We start from the raw sequence: 17,866 nt of genomic DNA, 5'->3' as shown, positions 1-17,866 counted from the left end.
TATTGACAACTGCAGTTATGTGAATGAAAAATTCTCTTTTAAATTGACAACCATCATATGTGTGATTCATGGCACAGGATCAAAAAAATATTTCTCTCTCTCCATTCACTACTATACAAAGTTATTCCAAAATAAGCTCCCATGAGGGAAACACTTTGGCTCTCTATTACCTCTGACAAATTATTACAGACCTGGGATTTGTATTTACAACAGTGGTGTTGCACTCAGAAACTGTGGGGGTGCCAAATCAGACAAATTTTCACAAAATGTTGCTTTAACTCCAAAGTTTACAGCCATTGAAAATACACTTAAAATGTTACTTCTTTTAAAAACAGTGTAGAACTGCTTAAAGATTGTGTTAACATACATCATTACATAGTTAACGCTGTAGCTGCAGTGTTATAATGCCATGTCTTATAAATTACACGCTCCTGCTTTATTTAATTAGTTTAATTTATTTGTACAAACCCATTTTATGAGTTACTGCTGCCGATTATTTCCTGCATCTTTTAGAATAATTTGCAGGGCCTTTATGTAATACACTGCTCATAATTAGTTAGGGATATTGGGGTGTGGGTGCATAAATGCATGTGCATGGATATGCAATAAAAGTCAAATGAAATGTGACGCAATATTTCTGAGGGCCAAAAATATTCACAAAACACAAAATAAAAATTCAGATATTGATATAAACAATCAAGTGAAATAGTAAAATATCCCACCATGACTAACTAACTTTGAGTGGTGTACTTAAATTAATAAATGTGAAAAAAATACAAATAAGATAAATAATCGGCTAAATGAATTGCGCATTTACCCCAGTGCTTACGGTATTTGTGTCGTCACTTCCGTTGAACGACAGCCGTGTTCCTGTGTGTTCTTTGTATTAATTAGCTGCTAGCTGAAAGCGGCACACGCTAAAAACAACACTCGGCTAATCCAAACCTGCAGTTTGTGCTCGTTCAGCGGCTTCAGTGATGGCCCGTTTCGGTTAGCTGAAGCGGATCAGTTACAGCTTCGTCCGGGACACTTTTCTCTCTTCAAAGTTCAGCCTCTCGGATACTTGTTTGTTTTTTAACGATGCTGAGCAGCGTCGCTCTGCGGGCTCAGATCGCCTCTGTTGTCGATGCCTTGTCCAAAGCGGCCGTGGCAGAAATCGCCAAAGTTGTGGAGGACGGGATGGTGGTGCTGCGGCTGGAGATGTGTCAGCGTGAAAACGAGATCAAGAAGCTGAAGAGCAACATCGAGGTCCTGCACACCGAGCTGAGGTCAGCGCAGGAGAGGGTGAGCCTGCGTCCTGCCAATGAAGGACGAGATGGTGAGACCTGACTCTGACATACCTGAACACACTTGATCTACTCTGATCACCCAAATCTCTGTTTTTCTTGACACCTGTGTGACCTTGGTGTTTGCCTCTGAGGATTGAGGACCCCCTGCCAGAGGGGGTCGACTAAATAATAGGTGCCTTGTGGAGCAGGACTTACAAAGTGAATGAACTCAATCACATTTATGAACACTGTTACAAAGCTGCTTGAATCACAGCAGTAATGTATCAGCTGCAAAGCAAGTCTGGCAGGGACTGTTTCAAAGATGCCATGTCATATGTAATGTCTGGTTTTAAAATCTGAGAAGAAAAGCTTTACTTCTACTGAAAAAATGTTATGGAGGAGTTTTGTAGAGTTTGTCAAAAGGTGGTTTCAGAACCTGAACAGGGAGACATCAAGGTGTGAGATACTTAATTGAGGACCATAAACATTGTGTTTAAGTTGTGGGTGGTCATTACTGTTGTTTCTTCCTCCCACCAAATGTGTCTTAATGAAGTTACTGACCAGTTTTCACACACTTTTTGACATTGATGTATGTGTCAAAACATTTTGAACAAGGTTTTCTTTTCTGTTCTACAACTGTATTATCTTCTTCCCGCAGATGGTCAGAGTGACGTTGGTGATGAGAGGACTTTGCTTGAGAAGGTGCACGCGGATAAGGACCAAAACAGCCTGTCCGTACCCGAGGTGCAGGTGAAATGTGAACCTGTGGAAGAAGGAAGTGAAGAGGCCAGAGGACAACCTGACCAGCCGGCCTTGTATGAAAGAGACAGCACACATTGGAGACCGAGCACGCAAACTCCATCAGGAGGCAACAGCTCAGATTATTTGAATTTAGGGCAGAACTCCTTGTTGTGTCTCCCTGAATCTTCTCTGGACAGCGGACTGTCTGCGCCCTGCAGCAGCTCAGGTGGCTTCCAGCACAGCCCGTTCAGCCGCGGGCTGCTGGGTTACAGTCAGTATCGTAACTTGTACAACACGGTGCGGAGGAGGACGGTGAAGAGGTTAATGTTTAAGAAAGGCTTCATCTGTCCATACTGCGGTAAATGTTTCGAGCGTGCCGGGCACCTCGAGAGGCACAAGAGGATTCACACTGGTGAGAAACCGTATCGCTGCGAGATCTGTGGGAGACGTTTCAACCAGAAATGCAGCTTAAAGGAACACACAAAGATTCACAGAAGATGTAAGTAAAGTGCTTTGTTGTCTAAGGTTTAGATCCTTAAAGGAACAGGTCACCCAAATATGAAGATTCAGTCGTTATCTACTCACCCCTGTGGGGATGGAAAGTGGGGTGTAAAAAATTTCTGGAGCTTCACAGCAAAACAGCATTGCTGCATTCTCCTAAACAGCTGAAGTAGATGGGGACTTGTTTAGATGTTATAAAACCAACTGAATATGGTACCGTACAGCTCATACAAGTCTTTGGAAGCCCTGAGATCCAAAATTGATTTGAAAAAAATATTGTTTCCATCATTGATACGGGGTCGACCACTTAGCAGATACAGTGAAGATTTCTGCTTAAAAAAGGGTGTAAATATTGTCTTTTCAAATGAATTTCACGGATAGAGGGGGTTCCGGAGACTTGTAGGGAGCCATTTTATGTTTGTTTTTACATTTCAAAACAAGTCCCTATCTACTTCAGTTGTTTAGGAGAATGCCGCAGTGCTGTTTTGCTGTTGAGCTCCAGAAATGTCCCAACTTTCCATCGCCATGGGGGTGAGTAGATAACGATAAGTTTTTGGGTGAACTGTTCCTTTAAGGATCCATCCCAGGTGCCAGCGCTGTCTGGCTCTCTTCCAGTTTATATTTGAACTGGATGATTGTATAAGTTATTTCATACTAGTGTATATAGTATAAAGACTTCCCTGGGACCTTGAATAACATTGAAGATATTTCTCTCTGATGTGGAGAAGCAGGAAATGTATATCTTAATTTGAAGGTCCTACAAATCTCCCCGACAAATTGTTAACTAGATGTATTTCTTCGTGTTATTTTTGTGTTCTGTCATGGAGTCCTGGTTGAATTCACAGCAGGAGGTCTCCGGCTGTGACATTCCTCTGTGTCACAGCAAGCAGAGAAAAACTAAAGTATGTGATTTAGGCAGTAAGACGACAGTAAATGGGGGATGGGGACTTTAAAGTGCCCCCCTGACAGTTGTTCAAGAGACTGGCCTTTTACATCCTCCCAGCTTCCCAGGGAAAGACCTATTTGGAAATTTGCCACATTTTGTCCAATCAGTGTTGGTGGTAAATGTGGTCAGCTGAAGCCACAAATTCCTCAGTGTGTGCTGTACTGACCAAGAAAGTTAAGCTCTAGTGCCTACATGTACCAGGATGCATTGTGCTCAAAAATAGATCTTTGTCCATAACATCCTCTGCACATGTAATCTGGGATGCCATTTTCTCTGTTGCAGATGGAGCTAGTTTACAAGCTAGAGAATAAATTTGGTTAATGAGCATCAGAACGCCCCCAGGCCGCCCTGAAGCTAAATCCAGGCTGAAATAGCTTGAAGGTGTTCCTTAACACCGACTACGTGACTGGTGTCTGAAGAAGAACAGATTTTGCAGCAGGAGAACTCGGCTTTCTCCGTCAGTATGCACGCACTGAGGAATTTATAGCTTCCACTGACTACATTTACCATCAACACTGACTGGACATCCACATAAAATATGGCAAATTTCCCCCTTTACTAACTGGGGTCCCGTCTCAGCTCATGTCCATGCAGCAGTGAAACGGATCACCTTCAGGTGCTTTGTGAATCTTTAAATCTGCTGATCTTAGCATATCAGTAAGCTACATTAAGAGCCTTTTGTGCCGAACCAGCACAGGCCCCCTAACTGTCAATAAAACACCCTCCCATGTACACAGGCAGATTGAACAAAATATATCAATCTCACGGGTTTTCCCAGAAAGTGACAGATTCTGTGTTCAATGTAGTTAGTGGATGACAGACCTAACACCTAAAAAACACACTTAAAACTGCAACTAACAATTTTTTTCATTATTGATTAATCTGCAGATTATTTTCACAATTACTCAATAAATTATTTAGTCTACAATATGTCCAAAAATTGTGAAAAATGTTCATCACTGTTTCCCAGAAACCAAAGAGACGTCTTTAAATTGCTTCTTTTGTCCAACACAACTTCTCTTGTAGCTCTGAAAGAGTAAATGGCATTTGCTGTGTGAAATGACATCTCTGTCCCTCTTGCTCCTGAAGGTTTTGTCGTATTTCAGAAATGTTTATAATTTTCTTTGCGGTTTTAGAGGATACAGCTTTGAGGTTGTCAGTTTTTTAAAATATCAAGTTCAAACAAATGAGAACCAAACACATTTTTTCATTTGTGCAATCAAATCCAAAATGCTTCTGTACATTTCTTCAAATTTCTTCATTTCAGATGGTTTGGTGTCGTGATTTTTCCTTCAGCACAGCTTGTTAGTTTCCTCTGTTTTACGTTATCAGACTTCAAAATTTGCTGAGGGCAGTACAGCTTCCAGTAGATCAGAATGAGAGCAGATATTACAAACGCCCCTCACTGGAGTACAAGACATTTATCAGTGACATGCATGGGATTAAATCAGTGTTCAGTCATCACAGTTTTCACATTTCAGTCAACCATGTGGTTAAACCCAGAGTGACTGACATTTGACTAAAGATTAGATATTTATAGTCATTTGTCACTGTTCCGGTCGTGCAAGAAAATGTTGCTGCTGACTAACACCAGCCACCTGTATGGGAAGACGCAAAGCAGGCTGTACTTCCTAAGGAGACTGCGGTCTTTCAACATCTGCAGCAAACTGCTGTGGATGTTTTACCAGTCTGTGGTTGCCAGTGTCCTCTTTTACACTGTAGTGTGCTGGGGGGGCAGCACATCCAAGAAGGACACATCCAGACTGGATAAACTGATCAGGCGGGCCAGCTCTGTGGTCGGCATGAAGCTCGACCCTCTGGTGACGGTGGCAGAGAGGAGGACACTGGAAAAACTGCTGGATATTATAGACAATACCAGCCACCCTCTGCACACCGTCATCAGTGACCAGCGGAGCCTGTTCAGTGAAAGACTGCTCCTTCCCAAGTGTAGGACCAACAGACTTAAGAACTCCTTTGTCCCTCATGCCATCAGGCTGTACAACTCCTCACTTGGGGGGAGGAGGAAATAGGAGGAAACAAATAACCGGCAATACTGCAATACTGTGATTTCACTGTGCAACAACTTATTTATCTATTTATCTATTTATTCACATACATACCTGGACACTCTCACTTTCGTGCAATAATTTCTGTACAATAACAAATATACAGTCCTACATTCACATTTATTTTATTTTATTTTATTTATCCTATTTTATTTTAATCTATTTTTATTGTATTCTATTGTATTTTGTTCTATTCCTATCTTTATTTTCTATTTTTGCTAAGAGTCTATTTTCTCGTGAACTGTATGCTGCTGGAAATTCAATTTCCCTGAGGGAGTCATCCCAACGGGATCAATAAAGTGAAGTCTAAGTCTAAGTCTAAGTCTAACTTGGAGAAAGAAACCGTCATTGACGTAGTCACTGGATGAGAGGAGTGAGATGGTACATGCATACAGTACATTGTACTGATTATTTGACAGAAGGGTTATAATTGGTTTGGAAAAGCTCCTGAGAAGACTGTGATGTAAACCGACAGACTTCAAAATAAATGCATAATTATATTATTAAAAGGCTGTGGTGAAGTCTGTGGTTGTATATGAGGTAGAGCTACGACAATTAGTCGTTTAATCGATTCCAGCTTCTTAAATGTGAGGATTCGCTGCTTTTCTTTGTCATTTATGACAGTAGATAAAGAGTCTTTGGGTTTTGGACTGTTGGTTGGACAAAAGAAGCAATTTAAAGAAAAAACGTTTGGCTCGGAGAAATTTTATTTTATTGACTAAAGGATTAATCAATTAATCGTCAAAATAATCGCCATGAATGTTTAATTTGGATGTCAACCCTCATCTGACCTACAGGCTGTATATGACCACAACATGTTCAAAAGTTTAATGGTAAAAAGTGTAGATGTGGGTGGTTACAATGATCGTGATGACTGATTCTTTCTACTTTAACAGGTATTGAGCCCACTGCAGTAGAGATCCAGGTGGGCGAACAGAAGCCGATTCCAGAGGTGAATCCATGCACTGAAACTCATCGCCCGGAGGAAGAGAGCCAGATAAAAGCTGAGGATGGCCTACCTAAGAATGAGGACATCCTCACAACACCTGTGCATGTAAAATCTGAGCCCGCAGAGGAGAATATAACACAACCACTCTTTCATGGAGGAAGTGAGCAGACAATGGAAGGAGTTGACAACCTCAGTGAGAACTTCGCAACATTTGAGAGAGACAGCCAGCAGTGGATGTCCAGATTACAAGGTCAAAACAGCACAGAGATCAGCAGCACAGAGTATCTCAGCGGCTCAGCGCAGAGTATGACGTCCTACCCGGGGCTCGCTCAGTTGCTACCGCCACCAGTCGAACCTTCCTGTAGCACATTCTCCTTTCCAGGGAAACCATATGGAGAACTGAAAAACAGCATGATCTCCCAAACGCCCTACGGATCCTCAGACACACTGATGATATCAAGCGAAGCAGGCTTGCATGGTATGACGGGAGCCACGCTGAATCACCACCACCCACCCCAACAGAGAAGGAGCAGGTCTTTTCAGGTGATCAAACCAAAGAAATCCTTCGCCTGCTCGTACTGTGGCAAGATCTTCAAACGCGTCGGCCACCTTGAAAGACATTTACGAATTCATACCGGTGAGAAGCCGTACGGCTGCCATATCTGCGGGAGGTGCTTCAATCAGAAGAGCAGCCTCAAGGGCCACATGAAGACGCACAGAATCGGTAAGAGAGGAATGGTGTCATTCACAGATAAGATGCTGACTACAGCTGCAACTATTGATTATTTTTTCATTTTTGATTTGATCCATTACTACTAAATCTATGTTTTACACACAAGCACCACTCCTCCATATAAGGCCCTGTAATTAACATCCTCCCTGAGTGATCCGATCACAAGTGGACAGCTCTGTGTATAGGTGTGAACATCACCAAGAGGCACTGAGGAAGCATTTGAGATCCAATCACTCAGACCACATTCAGAGGTGGTCTTGGCCGCATGCGACCACATCCTTTTAGCATTGTGTACACACGTGTCCCGGGCCACACTGAAGGCCCTGCTACTCAACTGACGTCCTCTGTGAAACAAGAAGAAGTCAAAACAACAGGCAGAATATTTTAAATGTCTGATTTTCATGTAGTTCACTGTAATGTAATTAGATGTTTTGGCTCTCTTAACCTCCCAATGTTAGCTGTAGACGGACTAAGAGCTGTCACCCAGGATGGATGTTAATACCAGGTGTGAACAGGCTCTAAAAGCTCAAGAAAAGTTCACGTGTTAGCACTATTTGCTCATTAACTTCTGTTGCTTTTTTTCTTCTGAAAAGGTGAGAACACAGACATGCTGGAGGGACATCACCTGATGTTTACTATGCCTGATAATCAACCGTTGAAGAACCTGGCAGAGCCAACGACCGGACTGACAGGTTTAGAAGAACAGTTACCAGGTTCTACGTACAACGAAAGAGTTGGTGAGCCATCTGTGATGGTAAAACTGGAGCCAAATGGGGAGGATTTTCAGACTCTTAGTGAGGCAGGGACTGATAACGCTACAGGAGCATCAGACCAAAGTCAGCTGTGGACATCTGGGATAGAGAAGAGTGAAGATGCTACCGATCAAAATGTCTGTGTACTCTTACATGATGTCAAGTATCCGCTCAGTCCTGCTGTTGGGGCGGCCAATGAGCAGCAGGGATATACCTCACCAATCAAGGATCTGCCTTTTCTAAACCACAAAGAAAAGGACGAAATGATGCACAGCGATCAGTATTCACTGATGGGAATGCAGTCAAGAAGCTCCGATGTGTCTCTAGCACCTGAGCTGCAAGATCAACATATGACACAAGAGGTGGCTGTGAACGAGTACACAGCAGTGAGTGACAGGACTCACGAGGGAGCTGTGTTTGAGTTTAATATAGGCGCCTCAGGCGACCGTGAGGACAGCTGTGGCAGGGACGCCAACAGGCAAAATTGCTTCATTTGCTCAACTTGCGGGCAAAGCTTTGATAGTTTCAGTTTATTTCAGAGGCACCAGTGTCAAAATATCACAGAGCAATCCTTCGGCTGCACCATATGTGGTAAGATGTTCAATCAGATGAGCATCCTGAAACTGCACCTTAAACTGCATGTAGAGTAATGTGAGGGAAATGTACCGTACGAGTTTCCACCGAGCTTCATCACATCCAGCAGGAAAAAAAAGTTCACAAGTTACTTTCTCATTGATGACAAGTCAACGTCCCAAAACTTCCAAAAGCTAAAGCAGAGGAAGAAAAAGCATTAGTTTTGTATTTGGAAAAACTGAAGCACAATCTTTTTTGCAACAACAGGAAAAAAAGCTCTTTGACCAGCTGTCACATTTCAAGTTCTTTGTACAAAATGTTGTCCTGTTACTTTGACCCACTCCATCCACTCATTTTGGCATGAACAGTTAACTCGGTTGTTCTTTGTTTAATCAAAATTGGCCACATTTGGCCTCAAGAGTGGCTTTAATGACGACTTAATGACTGAAACCAAACAGTATTGAACGTTTTAAGTGGCATTTGAAGCTGTCCGATTTTCTGGTCTGCAGCCAAAGTCTTTATTCTGACTGATCACGAGTTTCACTGTTTTAACGACTGTGACAACACTTACTGAAATAATCAGGTTTTTGCTGTGTTCTTTCCGTTCTCACAGTAGGTCCAAGTCATTTTTGTTCTATACTAAAAGTACCGTATGTCATCACTAAAACTGCTAAGTGTCATTCAGTCAAACTAATGTTACTTTATTAAAAAAGGTATCCTTCGAATTACAAGTAGGTAAGAGTAAAAGATCAACATGCTTGTGACCATCCAGGATATACTGTCGGTATATATTTTGTCCTTTTTTTTCCAATAATATTATTGATTTTAAGATTTTAAATATTATGATATACTTTTTGGCAGTATTTAGTGCAATGTGGCTGAATTGAAACAAATTATAATAGTGTTATCATGATACTGGAATTTCTAACTTTGATACAACACTTTGAAAAATATCGACATTTGATACAGTTTTTGATACCAAGGGGAAAAATTAGCACATCATTAGGGTGGCAAAATTTCAGATTTTTATGAAAAGAAATCAGAGATCAGGCCTTTAAACATAATGTGTGTGCGTGTGTGTGTCACCTGCTGTCAGAGAGAAGAACAGCTTGTACCTGTCTGTCGATACTGCAGAAAAGGAAAATGTTTCTCATATTTCAAATCAGTATGTATCAATATATTTATACCTTGAACAACACTGACTAACTAACTAGAGATATCGGACAGGTGTCTTCTCTATTCAATCCTACTGTGCCATTCTTAAGAAAAAATGAGAAATCACTCACATTCATCAAGCTTTGATAAGACACTAAGTACTTAGACCCATTTTTGTAATGTGGATCTACATCAGTATTCTGTATTTAAATATATGAGAAAATGTCTATTTGTCTTTTGAGGAGGATGCAGTGAGGTTACTACTATCCTTATTACTTACTCACTTCAGTGAGAGAGTAGATCAGTGTTTCATACATGTTTACGTCAGATGCAAGTTTTCAACACATAACATTGTTCTGACTTAATGAGATTTGTTTGTAGTTAGCACCTACATTACGTCTGACAAATTGTAACAGACCAGGGATTTGTATTTACGACGAAAAATGCCAATTCTGTATTCAGTGCCGATTTGAAGCCATTGTTTAAAAAAATAGTCCCACACCGGTTTCCTTTTGATGAAGGAGATGGACAGCAGTGTCTCCATTTTGAGTTGAACTGAACATATAACACTACACTGTATACCTCAAGTTACCATTGCCTTCAAAAAAGACAAATTTAAATTACATGCTGTGATTTTTGTGACATGCCAAGATTTCAAATATAACAGACCGCACACTAACCAAACATAATGTTTTTCCTGTAGAAAGGGAAGGGACTACAGTAAGTTCATGCTAAATCATATACAGGAATTTTGTGCACTATGAATAACTAAAGAAATGTGAAATACCTCAGTGATACACAGGGTCACCATGTTCATCAAGAATTTGAAGAAGGGAAGCTTCTCTTTGGTTATGTTGTTACCTTTAAAAGATATTTATTTTAGGGAGATTTTTTATGTAGTATGTGCAGGATCTTGTCTAGTGTGCAGCATTGCACATGGAAAACTCTAATATAATAATACAAAAAAAAACCTGGCTGAATAAATCATTTCGAATGGTTCTGATAGTGCAGTTTGCATTTGTTGGAGCAAGTGACTTGAAGAGGTTATTCAAGTAGTAACACTCCAGGTAAGCCCACAGAAAGAGCACCTTTCTCGGGCCAACAGGGTGACACAGAACCCTTATTAGTACAGTTTGATTAGTGCCTACATTTTTCACACGGGAATGAAATCCTGCCACTACTGTGTAACCTACCTTTCAAAACTGTGTCACAAAGTCAACTTCCTGTAATTTTTTCTTTCTTTCTTAATTTATAGTCTTTTCAACCTGCTTTGATTCAGTAGTTTACTACAAAAGGTCAGCGATCAATAATCATCAATCTGACACCAATCGGTAGCATGATTCACAGGTGTCATGTGACCTTTTACAGTAATAGTTGATCACATTGTACAAGATGTAAGATTATGTTTGAAAATAAGATTATAATGAAAAGAAAAAGATTTCTTTGTGAAGCTTTTTGTATTTTCAAATAAATTCAAAGCTAAGTTCATCAGGTTCTGGAGTCTGGCACTGTGGTTATTTTAATATTGATCAGTGTGAATAAATGTTTGTTGAATGTTAACTCTTTCTTGCACAACTTCCTTCTCCTCGCTCTTTTGTTACTTCTCTCATCACGCCTTCTACAAATCTTCCAGGGTTTCCACATTTTTGGTGTAAAAAATGTAAACTTAATTGAACTTCTTGCTCATACAATACAATGCTAACTGGCGGTGTTATTTTGTATTTTAAGCAATCTTGTATGTGTTAACTTCTTGTTCTGCAGAAGGGGTTAGAGTTCGGTAACCTCATCTTTTAAAGTAGACTGGCATGGTCTGCTTTCTCATGTTGATGTGTGCATCTATCACCCCAGAAATTGTAGAAAGTGTAGAATTAAGCTTTTAGCTTCTGAAATAAATATATTTAGACAGCACTGATGGAGTTCAGGATTCATTGACATTAAGCACAGTGATGCAACTATGTACATTTCCTCGAGTACTGTACTATAGCACAGTTTTGAGGTACTTGTACTTTACTTAAGTATTTCCATTTTCTGCTACTACTTCCACTCCACTACATTTTGGAGGCAAATATTGTTCTTTTACTCCACTACATTTATTTGATAACTTCAGTAACTAGTTACTTTGCTTCATCTGAGCCAAAGTAGCGTATTTTTAAATAATTGTATTTTATCAGCAACCGAAAAAACAAAAAAACACTGATTCCAATAACCAGAAAAATGATGAATATCAGATCTGATCATTGTCTTAGCTGATAAACGGCCGACCCATAGTACACAGTATGTACTGTACATTCTGGGCTTGGGAGATGTCTAAATTTTATATCGCGATATTGTCCCATCCAAATATCTCGATACACAATATTATTGCTGTTGGCGAGCAGGTCTGGTTTTTCTTACAATATATAATTATATTTTATTGGTATTTTTTGTTAATTAGTTTTAAACAACAAAATAATAGCAAATAGGAACTTTTGAATTAGATATATAGTGAGTGTGACAGTATAATATATTAAGTCGCTGGTTCCCTTCCCTCTAAGCTTTAGAGGACCAGCCAGGTGAGAAATAACACTGTAATACATTAGAATACAGTCAGAGCAGCTCCCTAACACCAACTATGATGGCAGATATCGCGATATTCAATCATATGTCGACCCAAGCCTAATTCATACATGTATATAATAAAATGTAATATAATTTTTCTTGTACTTACTTGAGTACATTTATTGCTAGAAAATGTGATTCTTCAGTACATTTAATATCAGATACTTAAAGACTTTAACTCCAGTACAATTTGACAAGTATGACTTGGAGCAGCCGGCCACTTATAAGGCTGTACAGCTGTTTGACAGATGAGTGAAGGTAAGTCACCTTTAGTCTCACATGAAACATCTACGATTGATAACAAAGTACATGAAGGCCATCAGCCTATATGCCTGTCCGTCTCTTCCTCGTCGACTGTAATGTCACTGCGCGTCTACTCGTGTATTTACGGTAGACCCCTGCGCTACACGGAAGAAGAGGCTCCAGCTAGCTAGAAACAAACAGGGATGTAACATTTAGTGCGTTGTTTTTCGCAATTTTTTGAAAGAATCATTGCGTGGAAGGACATTTTTTAATCACAATTTCCCTCACGTGTTGCTTTGCATGAATTAACATGGCGACGTGCATTCCCTTTCAAACCCAGTTATCCTCAATAATGGAGGTTTTGGTGAAAGCAGCAGTGACAGAGATATCCAAACTAGTCGATGACAAATGTGCGTTTTTGCATCTTGAAATATCCAGAAAGCAAAGCGAGAACGAGATGCTGAAGAGGAAATTACTGATGATGGAGAACAAGAATGCACAGCTGCAGCGAGGCTTTGGTAAGATGGTCCACTTCCTTTAATTTGTGCTCTTCATCAACGACTCCAGGAAATTAATGTGTCATGCATATTAATGTAGAAGTGTCAAACATGTGATTACATTTACAATGAGTTAAGGCAGTGCTGCAGGAATGCTGTAATTTTGTGTATAAATGTATGTACATTGTAATAACATTGGACGCATTTCCTCCTTTTAAATTACATTTAATGTCACTTTGGGCCACCTCATTAAAATGTATTATTTCCTTTTGTGCAACAGAAAACTACATGGACAGAGGAACTGACTGTCCGCATCCCACAGGAGATATTAAGGTCTGTGTCATTTTCATAATTAAGTTTGATTTACGTCAGGAACATCAGTGTATATGTACCTGACTTAACTAGCCAGGTAAAGAAGGCAAACCGGACCCAGGACCACCAGGGGCCCCAAGTCAAAAACTAGTTTGTGGTAATATCTTGTACACAGTGTTCAGAGTTCATAATTATTATTATTTTTATCTGCCATAGAGGTGTCTGTGTTCCTCTCAAATATAATAGATTGCACTCAGCTTGTGGTCCTCAAAGTGTTAAAAAAAAAGTGAGAAACGCAACGACAATGTCTCTTACCGGAAATTATGACCTGGTTGCTCAAAATAATCCACAGAAATTGGTGAGCAGTTTCGTTTAGGAACTATTTTCTTTCCATATCACCACGCAAAAGGAAGCAAGAGGATAAGATGTCCATCAGGTGTGACAGTGCGGGATGTAAACATTAATGCCGTCCTCCTTACCTTGGCTAGCTAACTTAATTAACTTAGTTAAGCCTCTCGTCCATGAGTAGAGTAGTATCATTTTGAGCAGTGATACGGAAAAAAATAGTTCCTACACTGCTTACAGGGTCATGATTCCTGGAAAGAGACATTGCTGTTGAGTTGTTCAAATGTATTTTTTGGCACTTTGAGCACCAAAAGCTGAGTGCCATCTAGTTCCATTATATTTCAGAGAAGGCAGACATCTCTTTGTAGATATCTCCAAAACTTGGCAACTCACACCAAAACAATCTAGATGCATGATTAGCACTACATGCAAGAGGACATTTTTCAATTTAGGGGTGAATTGTCCCTTAAACTCTGGTGTGAAACATGCATACAATGAATTAATATATCCACATATAATTAACCACAACACTCTAAAGCTCTATGATTTAGTGTTTTCCAGCTCTTTGTTTTGGTTTTATTGCTGCAACTTGACCGATTTGGCTCAGTCTCTCTGCTCTCATCAGTGTGGTTGCCAGTTTTCAGCAGAACAGCTAAAAAACAAACTGTATACTACCTGCCCAGAACCACAAAGCCTACAGAGAAAATAAACGACTAGTTGGTGAACACAGAGGAGAATTTAGCAGCTAAAGAGCCAGATATTCTCCTCAGGAGATTGTGGAGAGCAAACAGAGCTAAAAGGAGAGTGAATAATGGACTTATATTCGCCGGGTGGCGACACAACTCAAAATGAATGTTAATGTTGAGTTTTATATACGCAACTGTTTGCAAACAGGTTTGTCAAATCTACTTCGTAAGCTGATAATATGTCAATGTTGTGTTTACAATTTGTGCTGCCCCCAAGTGGACAAAAATCTGTCATCTCTTGTTGATCACATCATAAAATCTGGCTTTCAGGCTCTGTTGTGATAGCACAATATGGCTGTTATACTATTTCTAACAGTAACCTCCTGTTTTGAAATCCTCTCTTCATTTAGTTTCCTGAGATTGACGATGTTGCTGTTTCATTCACAATTAAAGAAGAAAGTCCTGATGAGACGCTGTGGATCAGCGATTCTGCTGGACCGATTGGTGAGTGAAAGAACTGGAGTTTGTGCAGAATAAATCCAAACAAGTTCATACTTTTTGCTTGTTATTAACTTCATGGCTGCTTCTGATTTTTGCACATCTGTCACTTGCAGGTTCTGCTTTACAATACCCTAATCCTGCTGCCCCAGAGAGCCAGCAGCTTGAAGAAAACCGTCAGTTAAACCATTCAGAGGTCGCCAGGCAAAAAGCCTCTGAGTTTGGTGATTTGTACAACTCTGGTCAGCTTGCAGGAGACATCAGCGGCCTTCAGTTCCCTGTCAAGACGGAGAAGGAGGAAGGCCGATCTGGATTCAGTCAGGATGGATGCCAGCACGGCGCAGGGAAGCAGACTCAACTTGCTGCTGACTTTTCCATCGATGAACGAGAGAATCAGCTGTGGTCGTCCATAATCGAAGGTAATGACATTGATGCTGGTTTTCCTGACTTTTCCAGTGTGGTGGAGGAGTATTCCAACACGTTCCCGGATCATTCTGACGCTCACGTGGTTTCAAACACCGCCAAGTCGGCTGGTGTGCAGCAGCTGTCCTCGCAGAGGCCTTGTAATGGGGACTACAACAGTGAGTATCAGAAAGATGTTCCACAGTCGTCCAGTTTTCAGCCCAGACATCAGGGTAACCAGACACAGCAAGACAGGCAGAAAGAACAAATGTACTCGCATCTGAGGCAGCCGGATGAACTCCCCGAGAGGGAGACTGCAGCTGGAGAGAGACCAGTCGTAACTCCCTCGCACAACACCTTCACCACAGGCAGCTACACCTCGCACAGACCTCTCTCCGGCATGGCGCGGGGCTACGTTTGCTCGCAGTGCGGGAAGACGTTCGGCCGCCTACACCAGTTCAAGCTGCACCAGCAAAGCCACAAGAGAAAGCGTGCTTTCTGGTGCACGGTGTGCGGGAAGAACTTCCAGTGTTCATCCCACCTCAGCATACACCACCGGACACACACGGGCGAGAAGCCGTACGGCTGCGGACAGTGCGGGAAGAGGTTCACGCAGCAGAGCAGTCTGAGGGTCCACCAGCGCACGCACAGCGGGGAGCGGCCCTACAGCTGCTCACTGTGCGGGAAAACCTTCATCCTGATGCACCATCTGAAGCGGCACAGAATCATTCACACGTACAGCTGAGGGGGAGGTGTGTGAAGGGATGTTGCTCAGGTGAAAAGACACAAATGACCCTCAAAACCAAATCAAAAAGCCAGTGAGCGCGAGCGTCTTTGGTTGGGATTTGTAACTTTGTGGCATTGCTCACAGACTTTGTATATTAATGCATATTTTACTATGCAAAATCCATCCAATTTTAACACGTTTGCTTCTTTTTTAAGTACTTGTCTTATAATTATTAAAACTGAAATGCAACGGAATTCACACAAGTCAGTATTTTTAAGACACCACCAAAGCTAGAAATCCAAAAAAAACAAGGTCGAAAGTGTGGAGTCGTTACAAAAACATCCTCTTACAGTTACCTGCATACTGATCTTCACTCTTCGACACCGTTTGTTTCAGCTTCTCGTGTAGAAATATGCCTTACTTCATCTCAGCACTGAAACTGTAAAAGCACAAGACGCTCGTTATCCCCATAGACTCTCCCCCGTCCATTCAGAGCCAGTGAAGCACCTCTCAGGTTCATGTTTTGATGTCAACAGTGGTAAAAACCTGCCTGACTATTGTTCCCAGTTGAATTTTTTTTCCATCAGATGTAATCCCCAAAATCCTTTGCCCTTTGTTATGATTTATATTAAAGGATCGTTCAAATCAGCAGCTGGACTTTTTTCAAATGTTTCTAGTTTTGAATGTCACACTGTGTTGAGTTCTTTCACCATAGACCATCCTTTACATTGGTTTAATCAAAATGTGTTTTAATTTAGTGCTAAAAATAAGGGCTGCATCTAACAATGTTTGATGAATCTTTGATTAGAATTTTATTAATCATTGAATGGATCAAACATGCATGTAAACCCTTTCAAATCCTTTCAAATAACTAAAAAATGATGCACAATTTACATGTATGTAAATTTAGATAAGATAAGATGTAACTTTATTGATCCCCCCCCCAGTTTGACACAGCAGCACAAGGGAGCAAACAGTGTGCAAACAATAAAAAAAAGTAGCAGCACGGGGTAGGAATGGACGAAGAGAAAAATGAAATAGAATATAATAAAAATATACCGAAAAAATTTGATAAAATAGAATAAAATGCTATATTCACTCAAATTGGAGGAAAAGCAGCGTAACCACACAGTTGGATCCGGTGACTGGTTTTCATTCTTGCTTGATAAATGACGATTAACTTAGCTTCACTCCAGCCTGTAGTTGTGTCGCTTTGGTTGATGAAGTGTCACCAGAGGGCAGCGTAACTCATCATTTCGCATGTCTCTGTGCAAAGAGGGAACTACAACGTTACAGTTCTGCAGCCTGAACAGGAGCGGAAGCTTCAAAAAGTTCCTATTTATTGCAAAAAGTAGAAGCAGCCACCTGACTGTGATCTTTAGTGGTTCGACAGCTTTTCATACAGTCACTGCTAAAGAAACGTTTTACATTCATGCATGTCGTTTCCATGTGGTTTATTCAGATACTCTGTTATTTTCTGCTAAGAATTTGATGGTGTACATCATTTTTTCATGCCATCCTTTGCCTCACTGTGCAGAGCAGAAAGCCTGTAAAACTGAGATGTTTGTTTAGAAGAACAGTTCACCCAAAAATGAAAATGTAGTCATTATCTACTCACCCCCATTCTGATGGAAAGTTGGGAGAAGTTTTGTCGTCCAGAAAACATTTCTGGAGCTTCACAGCAAAACAGCATTGCATTCTCCTAACTTTCCATCAGCATAGTGGTGATGAAGATAATAACCAAATTAGATTTTTGGGTAAACCTATTCTTTAAGATGTGTACAGGCTGTAGCAGACTTTAAGATCCTTTAAATAAAAGATTGTCTTCCTGTTTCTCCAGAGCATAGAGTTAAAAAGTGTCAGCTAGGTCAACA

At 40.7% G+C, this 17,866-nt stretch overlaps 2 protein-coding genes across 2 annotated transcripts; both read left to right on the top strand.

The window, feature by feature from the left end:
• Nucleotides 1-928: 928 nt before the first annotated feature.
• Nucleotides 929-11,176, top strand: LOC141017132 (uncharacterized). The gene is made up of 4 exons (XM_073491750.1): nucleotides 929-1,318; nucleotides 1,927-2,508; nucleotides 6,419-7,195; nucleotides 7,798-11,176. The coding sequence occupies exons 1-4, from the start codon at nucleotides 1,081-1,083 to the stop codon at nucleotides 8,604-8,606; spliced, it is 2,406 nt and encodes an 801-aa protein (XP_073347851.1). The 5' UTR covers nucleotides 929-1,080; the 3' UTR covers nucleotides 8,607-11,176.
• A 1,560-nt stretch (nucleotides 11,177-12,736) lies between these two features.
• LOC141017135 (uncharacterized) lies at nucleotides 12,737-16,640 on the top strand. Its single transcript, XM_073491751.1, has 4 exons — nucleotides 12,737-13,043; nucleotides 13,303-13,355; nucleotides 14,776-14,869; nucleotides 14,980-16,640. The coding sequence occupies exons 1-4, from the start codon at nucleotides 12,836-12,838 to the stop codon at nucleotides 16,008-16,010; spliced, it is 1,386 nt and encodes a 461-aa protein (XP_073347852.1). The 5' UTR covers nucleotides 12,737-12,835; the 3' UTR covers nucleotides 16,011-16,640.
• Nucleotides 16,641-17,866: the final 1,226 nt, after the last annotated feature.

This window comes from Pagrus major, chromosome 21 (assembly GCF_040436345.1).
Source record: "Pagrus major chromosome 21, Pma_NU_1.0".
NCBI classification, from domain to species: Eukaryota; Metazoa; Chordata; class Actinopteri; order Spariformes; family Sparidae; genus Pagrus; species Pagrus major.
The sequence above is the reverse complement of the archived record's forward strand: the minus strand, read 5'-3'. Positions and strand labels throughout refer to the sequence as shown.